At 49.9% G+C, this 14524-nt stretch overlaps 1 protein-coding gene across 2 annotated transcripts; it reads right to left on the bottom strand.

Annotated features, from left to right (window-relative positions):
* Nucleotides 1-3034: 3034 nt before the first annotated feature.
* On the bottom strand, nucleotides 3035-12069 carry LOC128071914 (methanethiol oxidase-like). Of its 2 annotated transcripts, XM_052665095.1 has the most exons (14): nucleotides 11933-12069; nucleotides 11779-11817; nucleotides 9955-10008; nucleotides 9276-9388; nucleotides 8255-8440; nucleotides 6994-7114; nucleotides 6405-6587; nucleotides 6126-6304; nucleotides 5763-5841; nucleotides 5225-5346; nucleotides 5016-5108; nucleotides 3878-3996; nucleotides 3551-3717; nucleotides 3035-3467 (listed from the first exon to the last, which is right to left on the bottom strand). In XM_052665095.1, the coding sequence occupies exons 2-13, from the start codon at nucleotides 11780-11782 to the stop codon at nucleotides 3555-3557; spliced, it is 1416 nt and encodes a 471-aa protein (XP_052521055.1). In that variant the 5' UTR covers nucleotides 11783-11817; nucleotides 11933-12069; the 3' UTR covers nucleotides 3035-3467; nucleotides 3551-3554. The 2 variants fall into 2 exon arrangements, with proteins under 2 accessions (XP_052521055.1, XP_052521057.1); XM_052665097.1 differs by lacking the exons at nucleotides 9955-10008; nucleotides 11779-11817; nucleotides 11933-12069 and adding an exon at nucleotides 9796-9920.
* Nucleotides 12070-14524: the final 2455 nt, after the last annotated feature.

Here is a 14524-nt window from a genome sequence, read left to right as displayed (position 1 = left end):
ATAAAGGCAAATAGTAGCTTCAGGAGACTCTCACATACAGCGAGAAGCAAAGACAGAGCTCCTTTGCCAAGACTCACCTTCAGAGCATGGCTGATAGCACTTGGGTTTCACTACATCGGGGCAGCTGGGGTACTCGTAGCACTGAACTCTGCATCTGTCTGTGGTGAGAAAAAGAAAACGAAATGGGAAGTGCCCACATCCTTCAGTGGTGCCGACTCAGAAGATTCTGTCCCACTCAATGGACTTCTCCCACCCTGGCTGCCAACAAGGACTCCATGACCAGCAGCTCTGTTGGCGGTGGCCTCAACAGATCTCAGGTACAGCAGAGGAATCCTCCTCCAGGTGCCACTGGGCACCATGGAGTCTTTGAGGCTGAAAAGACCACCGAGAGCATCAAGCTCAGCCTCTGACCCATCGCTCCCATGCCCACTAAACCATGACCATGGGGTATCACAGATCAGAGCACTGCTCCATTCGAGAGAGCTGACGTGGACAACCATGTCAGCATTGAAGCCCTAGCAAGAAAATAACTCCAGCTTCTCTTGGAGCAATTCCCCAGCAGAAGGGGAGCACAGATCCCACAGCCAAATGGAAATCGATTGTCAAAGCGCAAAGAGGCCCCTGGGAACAGCGCTAAGGGAGGCTGCAGAGCGTTCCTTACCCATGCTGAAGGCCTTCTGGTTGACTGTCGCCAAGACGGAGGTGCTGGAGCTGAAGGAGCAGCTTGCTGTGTGCCTCGCTGGAGTGGATGTGTAGTGGCAGGGCTCGGAGGGGCCTTATATACACGGCAGAGGGGTGGGGGGCAGCAAGCAAGCTGCCAAGGGAGGAGCAAATGCTCCCAAGCGTTGGGAGGTGCCAGACCAGCAGTGTGGCTTGTTTCCGCCTTGCTACCCAGCAATCTAGAGGAAAAATCTGCTGTTCCATGCAGGTCCTTTCCTCAAGCACAAGCCACGCGATCAGATTGCGGGGCTCTGCTCATCCCCAGTGGGACTTGGCCAGGCTCTGCTGGCCTCCATGGCCCAGGCAGGACATCAGCTAATTAACGCTGTCCCCCATCCCCGGGTTCTTGCCTTACCAATGTGCAGAGCCTGCAAATTCCACGTGAGCGATGAGAAGCCCATCTAGATAATTGCCCCACCATCAGCTTCTGGAAATTGCGAGCCTTGATGTCAGTGTGGCCACCGAAATCTGGACCCTGACACACAGCACGTCTCTGTCAGAGGGCTGAGATGAGGCCATGAAGCTCTGGGGCAATCCAGCACCATGTAGCAGCTGCACCTTGAGTGACCCCAGGGACAGTGACTCCATCCTCTCCCTGGGCTTCCTGTGCCAATGCATCGCCACTGTTTCAGAGAACTTTTTCCGAATATGAAACCTGGACCTCTCCTGGTGCACCCTGAGGCCATCACCTCTCATCCTATCACTACCTGGGCACAGAGTCTGACTCCAGTGGCATCACCTCCTGCTGCTGCTGGTTGCACTATTTCTGCTATCAGCCCAGATGGCCTTGGCATCCTTGGCCATGTGAGCACAACTGCTGGCTGGTGTTCGCCCAGTAGTCAGTTAGCATCTCCACATCTTTCTCCTCTGTGCTGCTTTCATACATGCTGCCCCTCCTCCATAGAGATGCAGGGGGTTGTTGTGACTGAAGAGCAGGAGCAAAGGCTCAGGCCTTGGACCTGGCTCACTATGCTTGGTGTTGGCCTGGATGGCACAAAGCACAGCCCTGCACAAGAAGCTCCTGCTCCATCAGAGGCAGCTACACGCATCAGCTGTGGCCCCTGACACCATGCTTTTGCTGCATGCCTCACTGCACCTTCTTCTTGCACTGGAATAACTGCTAATTAGAAAGATCGTTTGCCTTCTACACATTAATAAAGTTTGCTGGTCATCCCATTTGGCTTTTCTTGGTGACGTCTTTGGCATCCCTCACAAAACCAAGCTGTGGGGCGTAGAATTTTCTAATTAAACCTGATAGGAGGAAGGGGAAGAGCAGGCTCAGCAACACCAACGAGCAAGAAAGCAATGGTTAGTGGAGAGCAGCATCGGCGTGAGCTGTCATGGAGCCAAGAAAAGCTCCCTGTGGCCAGCAGAGATGGCAACCACAGCGTGGAGAGCAACCGGGGCTTCTCAGGACAGCCCACAGCAAGGTGGCAGCTGCTTCCCTTCTCCTGCCCATCACTTCCTACCCCGATAAGGAATAACACGCTGCAATTTGGATAATGGGCATGGGAAGGTGATGCAATCTGGTGCACACCAGCACAGCACACTGAGGGTGCTGGGAGAAGACCTTGCATTGCCAAGGACGTTGTGGCTGCGCAAAGCACCCAAGCAAGAACTCCTCCAAGGATGGGAGCCCTCTCCAGTCCTCCTCCAGCTCTGCAGGGTGGCAGTTTTCTCCCCCTTCCCACCTGGCCCAATCTGCTATGGGACAGATCCCATCAGTGCAGTGAGATCCATCGGCTTCCCTCCTGAAAAAGCTCTCCCTCACTGCTCACCTTTCTCAGCATCCAGCTTTGCAGTTGCTGGGAAACAATGACATGTTTTAATCTCGGTCAGCTCTTCCCCTTTGCTTCTCTCTTCCTTCTCGAGTTTGAGATTTGGGGACTTGGTGCGCGGCGCCTTCGTACCGCGCGGACGGACGCGCTGCAGCGCGATGCACGGTGCGCTCTGCCCTCGTGTGGCCGCGGGGCGGATCGCCGCGCTCAGAAGCCGGTCATACAGTTGGAAATCGTGGAAACAGCAGATAAACAAAGACATAAATAAATGGGCTCCGGTAGCACTGAGTGGAGCAAATGATTTCCTAACAAATCAGTGCCTTCCATGCACAACGGGAGTGCTTTCTGAGTGCTTCTCTGCTCAGTGGGAACAGCAGTGGCTGCAGCAACGAGAAATCCCCCACCGAGTGACTTCCAGACAGGTGACACTGCTGCTCCCTGCAGAGATCTTGTATTATTTTGTATTATTTATGCTCTTTGGAACAAAATAATGCTGGAGTGCTAAAGAGAAAAAAAAAAGAAAGTGAAGTTCCACCTGATTCAAAGAATGATTTTATTGTTGGCTTTGATATACAGAATCGGTGCACAAATGTTAAAAGGTAATCCAGCTCCGGAAACACAAGGCTTTGGGTTAGCAGTGCGTGATTTTGTGCTGTAAATCACTGATTACTTAACGGGCAAATTAAGCTTTGCAGGGAAAGGGCACTCTGTGAAATGTTCACTTCAGGAGTCACCCAGGAGCGGCTCCTCCACCACCCAGCAATCAGTCCTTAGAAGCTGTGAGGTTGGCCTGCAGGCAGGCAGTGATTGCACAGCTCTTTATGAAGGCAAAGATCAAGGAAATAAAAGAGATGCAGGATGTGTTTCAGGTTTACTCGTCTGCCTCAGACAATGAGCATAAAGCGGAGCTTCTGTGGCTCACCCCAATGGAAGGCGAAGTTCAGAAAGTGGTTCGCTGGACTGATTCACCTGCAGGAAAGAGGAGGGGGGGGAATATAATCAACCAAGAAATCAGTAATAACAGCAAACCAGCCAAGAAAATGGCTCCATACACTCTTATATCCAGATGTCCGAGGTGCTGTCACCACCGGGGTAACGAATCTCGTGAGCCAGCGCCGGCCCGTCGGGCTCCTTCCCAAAATCCACCAGGAAGTCTGTATTCACTTTCAATCCACCTCTTTCAGTGTCCACATCGACCTGCAGCATAACGGAGCCCTCCCTGGAAAAGGGACCCAGGAAACGTCAGAGGACTCGGAGTTGTTGGGTCTCTGTGTGACAAAGACAGAACCTGCCCCCGTGCTGCACGCGCGCCTTGATTTGAGACAGGAATCCTGAGCACGGGGTCACCCAGCCTTCCTCTTTCAGCCAACTTTTCTTACTTGACAAGATCTGGGTAGAACTGTTTGTCCCATCCGCTGTAGAGAGAGGTGGAGACGTACAGCCTCTTCCCATCCAAACTGAGCTGAATCATCTGCGGTCCACCCGGCACCCTCTTCCCCTGCAATGAGAACAGAGCACAGAGTGCTCCAGGCATGCTGGGCAACAGCAGGGAGGAACAAAGCATTGCAGTGGTTCTGCTGCTTGGAGGAGCATCCATCACTTGGAACTCCTGCACACAGGAGCAGCAGATCTGCCTCGGAGACAAAGTATTCTTTATTGGGAGCCTAACTCCGTATTCAAAGCCTCAAAGGTGAGAACCAGGAACCAGGAAGAAAATGAGGGGTGAAGGGCTGGTGTTGATGTGCTCAGACGGGCAGGAATCAAGCAATGGATGGGTGCACGACAGAGCTGCCATCCCAGCTCCACCGCAGCTGGGTTTCAATCTGCACTATGAAACAAAGGAGTTTGTGGGACCTCCTGGGACGATCTTCAGCCCGACACCATCCTCTGATCAACAGATCTCCGTATGAGCACATGCAGTTCTTGCACATCCCATAAGAGGTTCCATAAGTAGTTGCCCTGACAGTGATAACGTTAATGAACGCTGATGACGGCTGATAATCGCTGATAACCAGGGATAATTAATGCTCTTTAATTTTTCTATCATGACGCCAGGTGCTGCTGAACTCTTTACCTGAACCCACACCCACCCACCCACAAGGAACGCTGCAGATCAGCAGGAGCTGGTGGAGAGCTTTGGCCATTGGTTGCTGCATGGTTATCACGAGGGGCGATGAACACACACTGCATTTGCTTCCAGTCACTAACAGCAGCAGGGAAGGTGTCATTACATGGGCGTTGGTGCAACCGAACAGCTTGTACAACTCCACAGGGACCCACAAGGCTCACCAGGTTTTACTCCATCTCGTGCTGAAATGCAATACCTGCAGCCCAGGCTGGGAGCCAAGACACAAGCTAGCTCACGTACTGCTTCATAGGCTTTACAGCTCAGATACTGCTTTATATGCTTTATAGCTCATGTATTGCTTTCTATGTTTGTCTGCACTGCAGAGATTCAAAACAGATCAGAATGAGCAGAGCACTGACAACCTGTAAGTGCACAGCAAGAGAGCTGACCTTAATCACAAACGGCTCTGGTTGGCACTGCAGCTCCTTGTCTTCCAGCACGGTCACAGGCCCACCTCTTACAATGCTGCCTCCCAGGAACACCTGCAGCCAAGGGGGGAGAAGTGAGAAATGGTGGGGGTACCAAAGGAAGGTGAAAGCGATAAAGGGGGAAACAGGACTGTGCTGCTGTGTGGGATGGATCTTCTGGTGCTGCTCACCTGCCCCACCAGTTTGGGCCGGCGCGTGTTGGAGATGTCGTACTGGCGGATGTCGCCGTGCAGCCAATTGCTGAAGTAGAGGAATCTGTCGTCCAGTGAGATGAGGATGTCAGTGATGAGACCTGCATGAAAGTTCAGCAGCAGAGCCATGAGACGAATGATGCCAGAACAGGCACAGACATCCCTGGATGTGGCTGCTCAGGCTGCAGCTGCATCCCCAGGACTTTTCCTGAACACTTTGGGCAGATAATCTTCACAGGATGTCTGCTGTTGAAAGACTCAAACTATTTCCCCGAGAAATGGACCTCAGCACTGAGCAATGTGGGAGCAGAGCCCTGACAGCCTCTCCCACCTGCTGGCTCATAAGCAAGAAGAATTGGGTATATTTCAAGTATCATACAAAGAACACAAACAGACTTTAGTGTTTGACAAGGGAAGTGTTTGCTACTCGAGGATAAGAATTCCCAAAGAGCTGCACGGCACCATGGAGCCAAAAAGGAGAATGCTCCGTTCCTTCTCCCCCCACGCTCACACTCACCAGGCATTTCGGGGAGAAGCCATCCCTGCACTTTCTTTCTGGGTACTTCAATCACTTTCTCTGCTGCCCAGTCTCCTTTCTGCAGAAAGAGAGGAGCAAACGCAGCATTGTGACTGCCCTGATGTCAGCCACGAGTCTGCATGGCAGGGATGGACATGATGGGGCTGCTCAGCAATGAGGGGCCACGCGGTGGCTTCAGAAAGCCATTGCATGGGCTGGTAGGAAGGTCTACCCTCTGGCACAGCCTTATTGCTTGGCTAGAGTTGGACAGGAATGAGATGTATTTTTTTACTCAGAACTGCACCACTTCCGAGGTGAGCACTGGATTTCCAACACACCCAGCGTCACTGTGGCTGTCGCTACCTCTGTCTTGTAGAAGCGATGCACTGTTCCACTTAGAGCACATCCAACAAATCCTTCTGCAGCATCGGGGTTGTGGAGGAACCGAATTTCCAGCGGGATGGAGTCCTTCCCTAAGTCAATTGCCTGAAGGAAGGTGTGGGAGCTCCAGTCCCACACGTTGATGTGGCGGCCATAATGCCCTGGTGGGTCAGGTCAGGCAAAAATAAGCACAGAAGGGATTATTCCAGCTTTAGCAAAGAACCACTTTTACTTTAGCAGGTTAAACCCGTGGTCCCTCACCTTTCTCAACATCCACCGGGTTAAACCCATACGCCAGGACTTTGGGGGCCCCCCACTCAGTGCTCATCAGGACGTTGTGCCGCGGTTGGTACCAGAAGTCGTAACCAAAGGGGGGGCACTTCCCCCCTTTCTCCCAGTTTCCCTTCACTTCAAAGGTCTCTCCATCCAGCAAAACAAAGCCGCCTGCAGGAAGCAGAAGGAACGCCTTAAATAAGGTCAATGACATCTCAATATTTGGCATCTATTTGCTAAACGCTGTAAATGCGACCTTACGAAAAATGTTGTGACTCTATTTGTATCACTTCTATGGGACAAAGCAGATCAAAGCAAGATTCTTAAAGAATCACATTTTTAAATAAACTCCAGTTTGCTCTACAGGTACTCAAGGCATTTTGATACACTGGTTATCTTCCCTAAGTAGCTTTCCATTAAGGAGTACCACAGAGGCAATCCTGGAGGAGTCACTTCTGTTTTCTTTTGCTTGCCAACAACAAGCAACTGCTGGAACTGCTGGGTGCACCAAAGAACTGTGAGCCTGCAGCCAGACACACCTCTAGCATTAATTTTGGACAAACAACGAGATGGATACCTTTCCCATTGCCAGAAGTATCTCCCATGCAGCTGATCAGGATGTCACCGCTGCCCAGGCAGTGGGAGGTGTGGGGATTTGCCACGTTCCCCTTCCAGAACAGCTCCACAGGCTCCACAGTCTGCAATGAGGGGACACGCAGTCAGACCTTCAGTCCAGTCACAGAACTCCAGTTTTACCACGAAGAGGACAAGTCCCAAAGGACGAGGAAGCTGTGGGTGTGATGTGTGCCAGAGGAGGGTGGCTGCATTGGGGATTTTGAGTACTTTCCACCTCCCTGCTCCTCAGCCCAATAGTGCGCCACCACCACGACATCACAGACTTATCTGCTCTTCTCCAAAACATCAACAGTTGAATGGTCAGAATGGGTTTAATTAGGATCAGTGGCAGAAACACCGCTGTGCCATTTTCAGACGTCGCACTCCTCTGGAGTTCAGAGGAAAAAACGTCTTTGAGCTTCGTTAGAAGCTCAGCCTGAAACAAAATCCACTGCACAAGAAAAGCCCTTTGGGGGTTTTTATTCCACTGAAATAACAGTTAAAGTCTGGCAACGTTCTTAAGATCTCAGAGCTGTAAGGTTATGAATGGACATGTCTGCAGGCAGGCGGGGGGACAACAGAGCCCGTAAGCTTCCTTGCATTGCACATTATGCCCCTGAACGTCCCTCTTGATGAGGACACCACTTTTGTTTCTGGCCCTTTGTACAGAGCTTTACACAGTGGTGTAGGATTAACCAAATTAACTCGACCACAGCTGAAACCAGCACACAAGTGTGGACTGACAACCTGTATGTCTGCACCCAGCCTGGTCTTCTATGCTTCTTTTGTACTCAACAATTTTTCTTTAAAAAGTTAAAAAATCAACACATCATGAGCTCAGGAACCCAGGATTAAAGGATTAAGTATCAAGGAGGTGTCCTTTATGCAAAGATCTGGTTTAGCTCAGTGGAAATCCAATCGAGTTCGAAGCCACTGGGATCCCTCACAAACATATTACCTACATATGCTCACCTGAATGTGTCAACCGTATCAGGTATTAATTAGCACAAGGTTTTGCCGTGTAATTTATCAGTAAATTAGGAGTTTCAAAACTCACACAAGTTCCCATTATGTGGCAAAAGCCTCCCGAGCTGTTCAGACTCCATCGCTCTAATCTGAAGCTGGAAGCCACGAAATTACTGTCTTGGTCACAACCACCATCTTGGCCAATCTTGGTCAACGTCACAACAAAGAAAAAGGCATTTTAAGTCACCTGAGTGTACCTTGTGGATTCTGGGGGCTCGAGGGTCCGTGCCCACATCCACCACGTAAATGCGGGATGAGATCAGGCACGGGAGGATGAGGCGATTGCGGCTCTTTGTGGTGTCCCCAAAGCAGCTGCTGCAGGCGTTCCACCCCGAGTGATGGAGCTCGTCTTTCAGGTTGGGCATGGGCAGGCGATGGATGACCTGCAGCACCAGACTTGAGATTCAGCCTGGGATCGTTTTTCACCCCAGGCAAAGAAATTGGTCTTTGTGTCAAAGCATAAATTAATAAAGAGCAGAAGGAAGCGGCTGTTTGTGATTCAGGAAGCGGAGTCAGGGCGGGATACAAAGAGCTGAAGCGAGAAGCTGGGAGAGGAAAGTTGGACATCGCGATCGCCTGGCATTTGTTAAATGCTGTATGCTGTCAAATTGATTTCCAACTAATTAAGGAGATGTGGAGTAATTACACAGAAAACAGAAACCAAACAGAAAAACAGAAAAAAAAACAATTGTCCATTTGCTGCAAGTCTCAGAGTTCACAGGTTTCACCTGATTGCATCTGGGACTGCTGCAAACTGGCTCGTTAATTTGCACTCTTGCTCCTAACTTTACCCTTCTCCCCTAGAACTAAGAGGATTTGGAGATAACAAAAAGATTTGTCAGTCTCAGGAAATTTGCTTCCTCCACTCCTCCACAATAGAAACCTAAATGGTAGCTATAAAAAACAGAAAGGAGAACAAATGACGAAAAGCTCTGCTGCCAAACCAGAATCAGCGTTCCTTAAAGATATGGAGATCAGAGTCCAAAACATCTTCACCGACTCGAGTCGGTCAACCCTCCCGTTGCAAAATAAATGGAGCAGATTTCTGTTGCCCCACATGCACGTTTCCCAGGGTCTCACAGGTGCTACGTGACAAACTCAGGCCATGCCACCTTTCAGGGTTTAATTTTACGCTCAGTATAAATCATCAAGTGATAGAAAATGCTCTGAAAATGTCTCCGGAGCACCAGGAGGCTCCGGCCGTCCCACACGCAGTACCTGGCAGTAGTGTGGGGATTTGGGGTCAACATCCACGGTGGCCAAGTAGTCCGGCTTCTGGATGCCGGTGTTCCTGTAGATGCAGGGCAGGTAGACGATCTCCTCCCGGGGACCTTCCAAACAGAAGTCATTTCATGGTCAGAAAGAATCATTTTGGTAAAATACTGTGGTTAACGCTGAAATACACTGATTTTAATCCCTGAGTCTGTGAATTATGATTCTTCCTCACCCGTAATCAGGAAGCCAGAGCTCAATACCATTAAATGTCCCATGGAGCATCTGGGTCCTTTCTCCTCTTCTCCCATTCTTCTCTCACAGCACTTCTATGAGAGTCTGTGGGCATCTATATAAGTCTACCCAAAAACACCCCTGAAACATTTCTGGAGTCATGGGGATTTGTACCCAATATACTTAAAGGCAAACTCTATTTTGCAGTATAGAACCCAGAACAGTTGGTTGCGTGTTGGCATCCTACAGCCATGCATTTATCTCTGTTTTAACACAGCTTCACCAAACTCACAGCGCTTCATAGGATTGAGTTCAGAGTGAAACCAAATCTCCTCTGATACTTAAAATCTTCTTGGTTTTGCTAATTAATGGGCCACCAACAGTTCTCACTGAACTGGAAAACCATCCCTCACATGCAGGGCCTGCATTTAGGGGGTGCTGCAGCACTTGCCCTTCATGGCGTCCAGGGGAGTCGCGTATCCTGGGCCGCATGCTCCACATTTTGCTGGCAAGAGAAACAAAGGAGAGGTTTTAGAGAGGTTTCAGTCTCCACATTCTTTCAAAATTCATCTCTAAGAGCACACTGGCTCTGCATTCAGAGGTGGACTGATATCAGATTCAATCGACATCGCCAGACGTCTGTAAGTCTCTCTGAGTCGGGTCAGTGCTGAGGTTCCTTGAGTTACTGAATGCGATGCTCCACACTCAAAAACGATGGGAAATTTGGGCCTTCATCTCACAGAATTCAGCCTCACAATTCCCAGCGCAGAGGCAGCATCAGCTCCCCTGCCCGTTTCATGGAGTTTTCTCTGCAGGCAGAACCATCCAGCAGTGCATGCACTGCACGAGGAGGTCTGTGATTCCAAATAGAAGATCTCCTCAAATAGAGAAACTCAGCACATTAGGTTTAATCTCACATTCTTTGTGAAATGTTGCTGGTTCTTTTTTTTGTCTGAAAACACAGCGTGGAAAGTTTGCTTTGTTCCATACACCATAATTGCAACTTTATTCCAATTTTCTCAATCAGCCAAATTAGCAGGAACGCAGTCTGCGTTAGACCACAGCTTAATTAGCACTGCAAATCAGCGTTCTGCAGATCGCTCTGAGCACAAAGATTTCCTTTCCAGAGAAAACCTACAGCAAATGACAAACATCTCCTGGCTTCTCCCGTTCCTTTCTCCTCTCCCTCTGCTGTCTTTCAAACACGTCCAGCCCCAACCCGTCCCCACCTCCGTGCCCGCTCAGAGGATCATTACAGTGGAGAGGACCTCCAAGATCACCAGGTCCGGCCCTCGGCCCTCCCTGCCCGCTGAACAGCCTGCGTAGGGCCGTCTCATAGCAAATGCAGTTACTGTAAACACAAGAAGGAAGCACTTTCTTCCACTGTTTGGGTTTAGCAGCTGGAAATACAGGAGAGGAGCCTGAAGCTTTGCCTTTTATCTCTGCTATTGTACAGCAGCAGCTCCTCAGCCCTCGAAGACAAACCGTGGAAGTGCCCACACGCCTCAGAGGGAGTTTAGGAGAGAAGTGGTGAGGATGTATGGACCTCTGCTGAGGGCTTTCAGCCAATCCATTGCTCCTGGCGGCGGCCAGCGCTGCAGCGCAATGTTTAGCTGACTCCTTCCGCAGCACCTGGTGACTCCCTGCCGCCACCATTCCCACAAAAAGGCCACTATCATAGCCTGCCAGCTGCCGCTCCACGCTTTTTAGCCATTGGAACACAGCAAGCACTTTCACTTTGTGCCTTTGGCACCAAGATAAGCGCTCAGCACAGGAGATAACCCAAACTGGCCCTTCTGCTGAATCATGAGCTCTGGCTTTGCTGAGAAGTTTCTCTAACTTCTACCCCCAAACCTGTTGGAAATGGCGAAGGAACGGCGCTCGCTTCCACATTACACAACAATTTATGGATGTGCAAAGTCATTTCCATCTATTTCAGTGCCCTCCCCTTCTTTTGGGACAGCAGAGAAGGAAATAAAAGCCCATAGCAACAATGCAAGTGAAAAATGAAACTCTGCTCCTGGCTTTCCTGGAAGTGCCGTTCCCGTTCGGGGCAGCACAGCCCAGCTGCATCAGCTCCTGACAGCTCAAAGCGATGAGCATCGTGGTGTAAGGAGTGTTCCCAGAGAGCACCGCCGCTGTGCAAAACGGCGGCAGCATTTAACGGAGCAAAGCTGTGCAGAAAATGGTGAGCTCAGCCCCACCAGCAAACGCAGCAAAGTTTCGCAGCACAGAACAGAGCAGAAAGCAGCAAATCAACCGCTGGAGCTCTTACCCATGTTGGCTCCGAGGTGCGCAGCAGGAAGCACGGCGCCTGGAATGGAGTAAAGCAGAAGGGAATAAACAGAGAGCAAAGGGGAGGGCAGAGAGCTGCCCGGGGGAGGATCGAATGCACTGAAGGCCCAATGGTCTGGAAGCACTGAACCCACCTCCCCCTCTGCTCTGCTCGCCTCCGACTGCTCCAGTTGAGTCCCAGTGGAACGGGCGGATGTTGTGACCCTGAGCTGAGCCTGAACGCTTTCCAGCAGCACAGAAGGAAGTGGTTGTGCTGAATATCTTCGCCCCTTTGGCAGCTGCTGCGTTTTCAGCACTTCAGCCCTGTAAACAAAGTGGCTCCAAGGGGGGGAGGGGGGGACGCTCACCAAGTCACTTCTACAGCAGCTGCTTTCAAAACTGACGTGAAAATCTGATTGTCATCCCACTGACCAAAAGCAATCAGTAAATATGAATGCCCCGTTCTAAAACAGTAAAAACTCCTAACAGTAAAGACTCCTTTAAGTGTCTGCACTGCAAATTTGGTGCAAATGATGGATGCTGAGTGCCCTAAAATGAAAAATATTCAATTACTGTTCCTATGAACTTAAGGAACTCATCCACAACAACTCTGGAGTCAATGGGGAAAACAAAAGTTATCTTCAGGAAAATCATGGAGGTTAAACTGGGTTCCAGAAGACAGAAAAGAGTCAATCACAGCCAACTGTTGGAACAAAGAAAGTGTGAAATCCTGGAAAATTGTTCTATATTTCCTTAGTGCCTGAAATTACCTTGGAGAGAAGCAGCCCAGGTAGGCAGGGCATCGTAGAGAGCTTGTTTCCTTGCTTCAAGGCAAGGATGCACAACATCAGCACAGAAGGAAGGAAGAAATCAAGTTGGGGATTGGCAGAGGGAATATTTTTGGTGGTAAATACAATCATCAGTCATCAGTAAATGGAACTTAGCTGCAAGATCTTTCAGACATCTGAATTCCAATGACAAACTCCCAACTTTTCCCCTCAATAGCACTGCCAGCCTGAGTGGCATTTCAGGAGAAAAATCATTTTTTATTCACTGCTGCTTCCTGACTACGAGACGTGCTTTTATTAATGCTCAGTAATTAAATAATGCTGCTCTGAGGCAGAGGCACCACCAGGAACACAAACACATCGCTGGTGAAAATGTTGGTTATTATTATTGGGAGGAAACGCGACCCTTTGCGTTGCACACATGATTTACAGGGGACAGAAGTGTCGTGCACACAGCGAGCTGCGTAAATGAGGGAGAATGACGGGGAGCTCGGGAAGGCCATCACAAGGAAATTAATGTGCTTGCTTAACGAAGTGCGGAGTCATAAATCACGTTGCAGCATCGCACCATGGGGGTCCATTTGGGAAGCACTCGACTCACCAAAATCACGTTTCGAGAATGAAGGAAACGACATTTCAAAGGATGTGAGAGATGCAAATGCTATCAGTTTTGAAGAGCGCACTTGTGTGTCTTAAAAATGATGTTGGTTGGTTGGAACTGGGTGATCTTCATGGTCCCCTCCAATCTATTCTATGATTCTATGAAAAATATGCTGGCTGTTAATAAAAACGAGCATTATCAGTTTTCACCTTATGACCTTCAGTATTCAGTCTGTACTGTATGCAGCTAAAAGCTGTGTGGCCCATCACGACTGAATTATTCACAAGAAGAAGTTTATTATTAAAGACATGAATCATTTGAAATCATCCGTGGGAGAAACGTAGGGAGAATCCCAGGGAGATCTGTTGGCTTGACGGCTTGGGGCACTCGGGAGGCACCGATCCAAACACACAGTGAAGGAAATGCACAACTGTGAGCATTTCTGTGGTTGCTTTGGTTATGTTTGGGTTGCTTACAGACACAACATTGCGCTCAGGCTGCAGGGCACACCGCTCAGCACAGGTGGTGCAGTCACTGTCCTGGAGGTGCTCAAGAGGAGGGTGGATGTGGAGGCACTGAGGGATGTGGGGGGTGGGCACTGTGGTGGGGGTGGGTTGGGGTTGGACTTAGTGATCTTAGAGGTCTTTCCAAGCCCAGTGACTCTACGGGGACAGATCCTGAAGGCACTCTCCTGCTGCATCCACCTCAGCAATGGTGTTCAGGAACCTGTGGAGATGCTGATGGCCATTCAATACAAAGCATTCATCTTGAAGCTGTCCCTGAGAAGTGACATTTGTGTCCACTTTTGATGTAATTACGAGTTTCACAGAAGAGAGATGAAATGATTTGCTTCATTAATAAGGTCTCCCACATCTCCTGTAAGCCTCCTCCATCACCAGATGTACCTCCTGTCACTTGGAGATACCAGAACTGCATCACTGGCCACACCATAGAACTTAAGCCCCATGCTGTTGGCTGTGCAATGTCTCTTCTAACAGATGAGAGGTTTCAGCAGCATTTCTCTCCTGAAAACCTGAAGGTTGAAAGTGGAGGCCTGGCTCCGGACAGCACTGCCAAGCACCAAAACAGCTGTCTGCTGGTGGTGAGACACTGAGAACTCCCTACAAATCCCTAACCACAGCGGAGGCCGTGGGCACTCAACAAGCCACCAACTCAAAGCCAATAACTACAGAATACAGAATCACTGAGGTTGGAAAATACCTCTGTAATCACCGCGTCCAGCCCAGCCCGTCCCCACCAACCACGGCCCCACGTGCCACATCTTCATGGTCCTGGGATACCTGCGGGGACGGCGATTCCACCACTTCTCTATTTCACACGGAGATGTGGCATCTGGG

Source organism: Tympanuchus pallidicinctus, unplaced genomic scaffold (genome assembly GCF_026119805.1).
Source record: "Tympanuchus pallidicinctus isolate F22 unplaced genomic scaffold, pur_lepc_1.0 scaffold61, whole genome shotgun sequence".
NCBI classification, from domain to species: domain Eukaryota; kingdom Metazoa; phylum Chordata; class Aves; order Galliformes; family Phasianidae; genus Tympanuchus; species Tympanuchus pallidicinctus.
The sequence above is the reverse complement of the archived record's forward strand: the minus strand, read 5'-3'. Positions and strand labels throughout refer to the sequence as shown.

Coding starts and splice junctions, on each gene's coding strand:
- LOC128071914 (XM_052665095.1), bottom strand. Junction 6,588..6,993: donor TACTTCTGGCAATGGGAAAG/GTATCCATCTCG, acceptor TGCTTCCTGCAG/GCGGCTTTGTTTTGCTGGAT. Junction 5,842..6,125: donor ATCGCTTCTACAAGACAGAG/GTAGCGACAGCC, acceptor CTCTTTCTGCAG/AAAGGAGACTGGGCAGCAGA.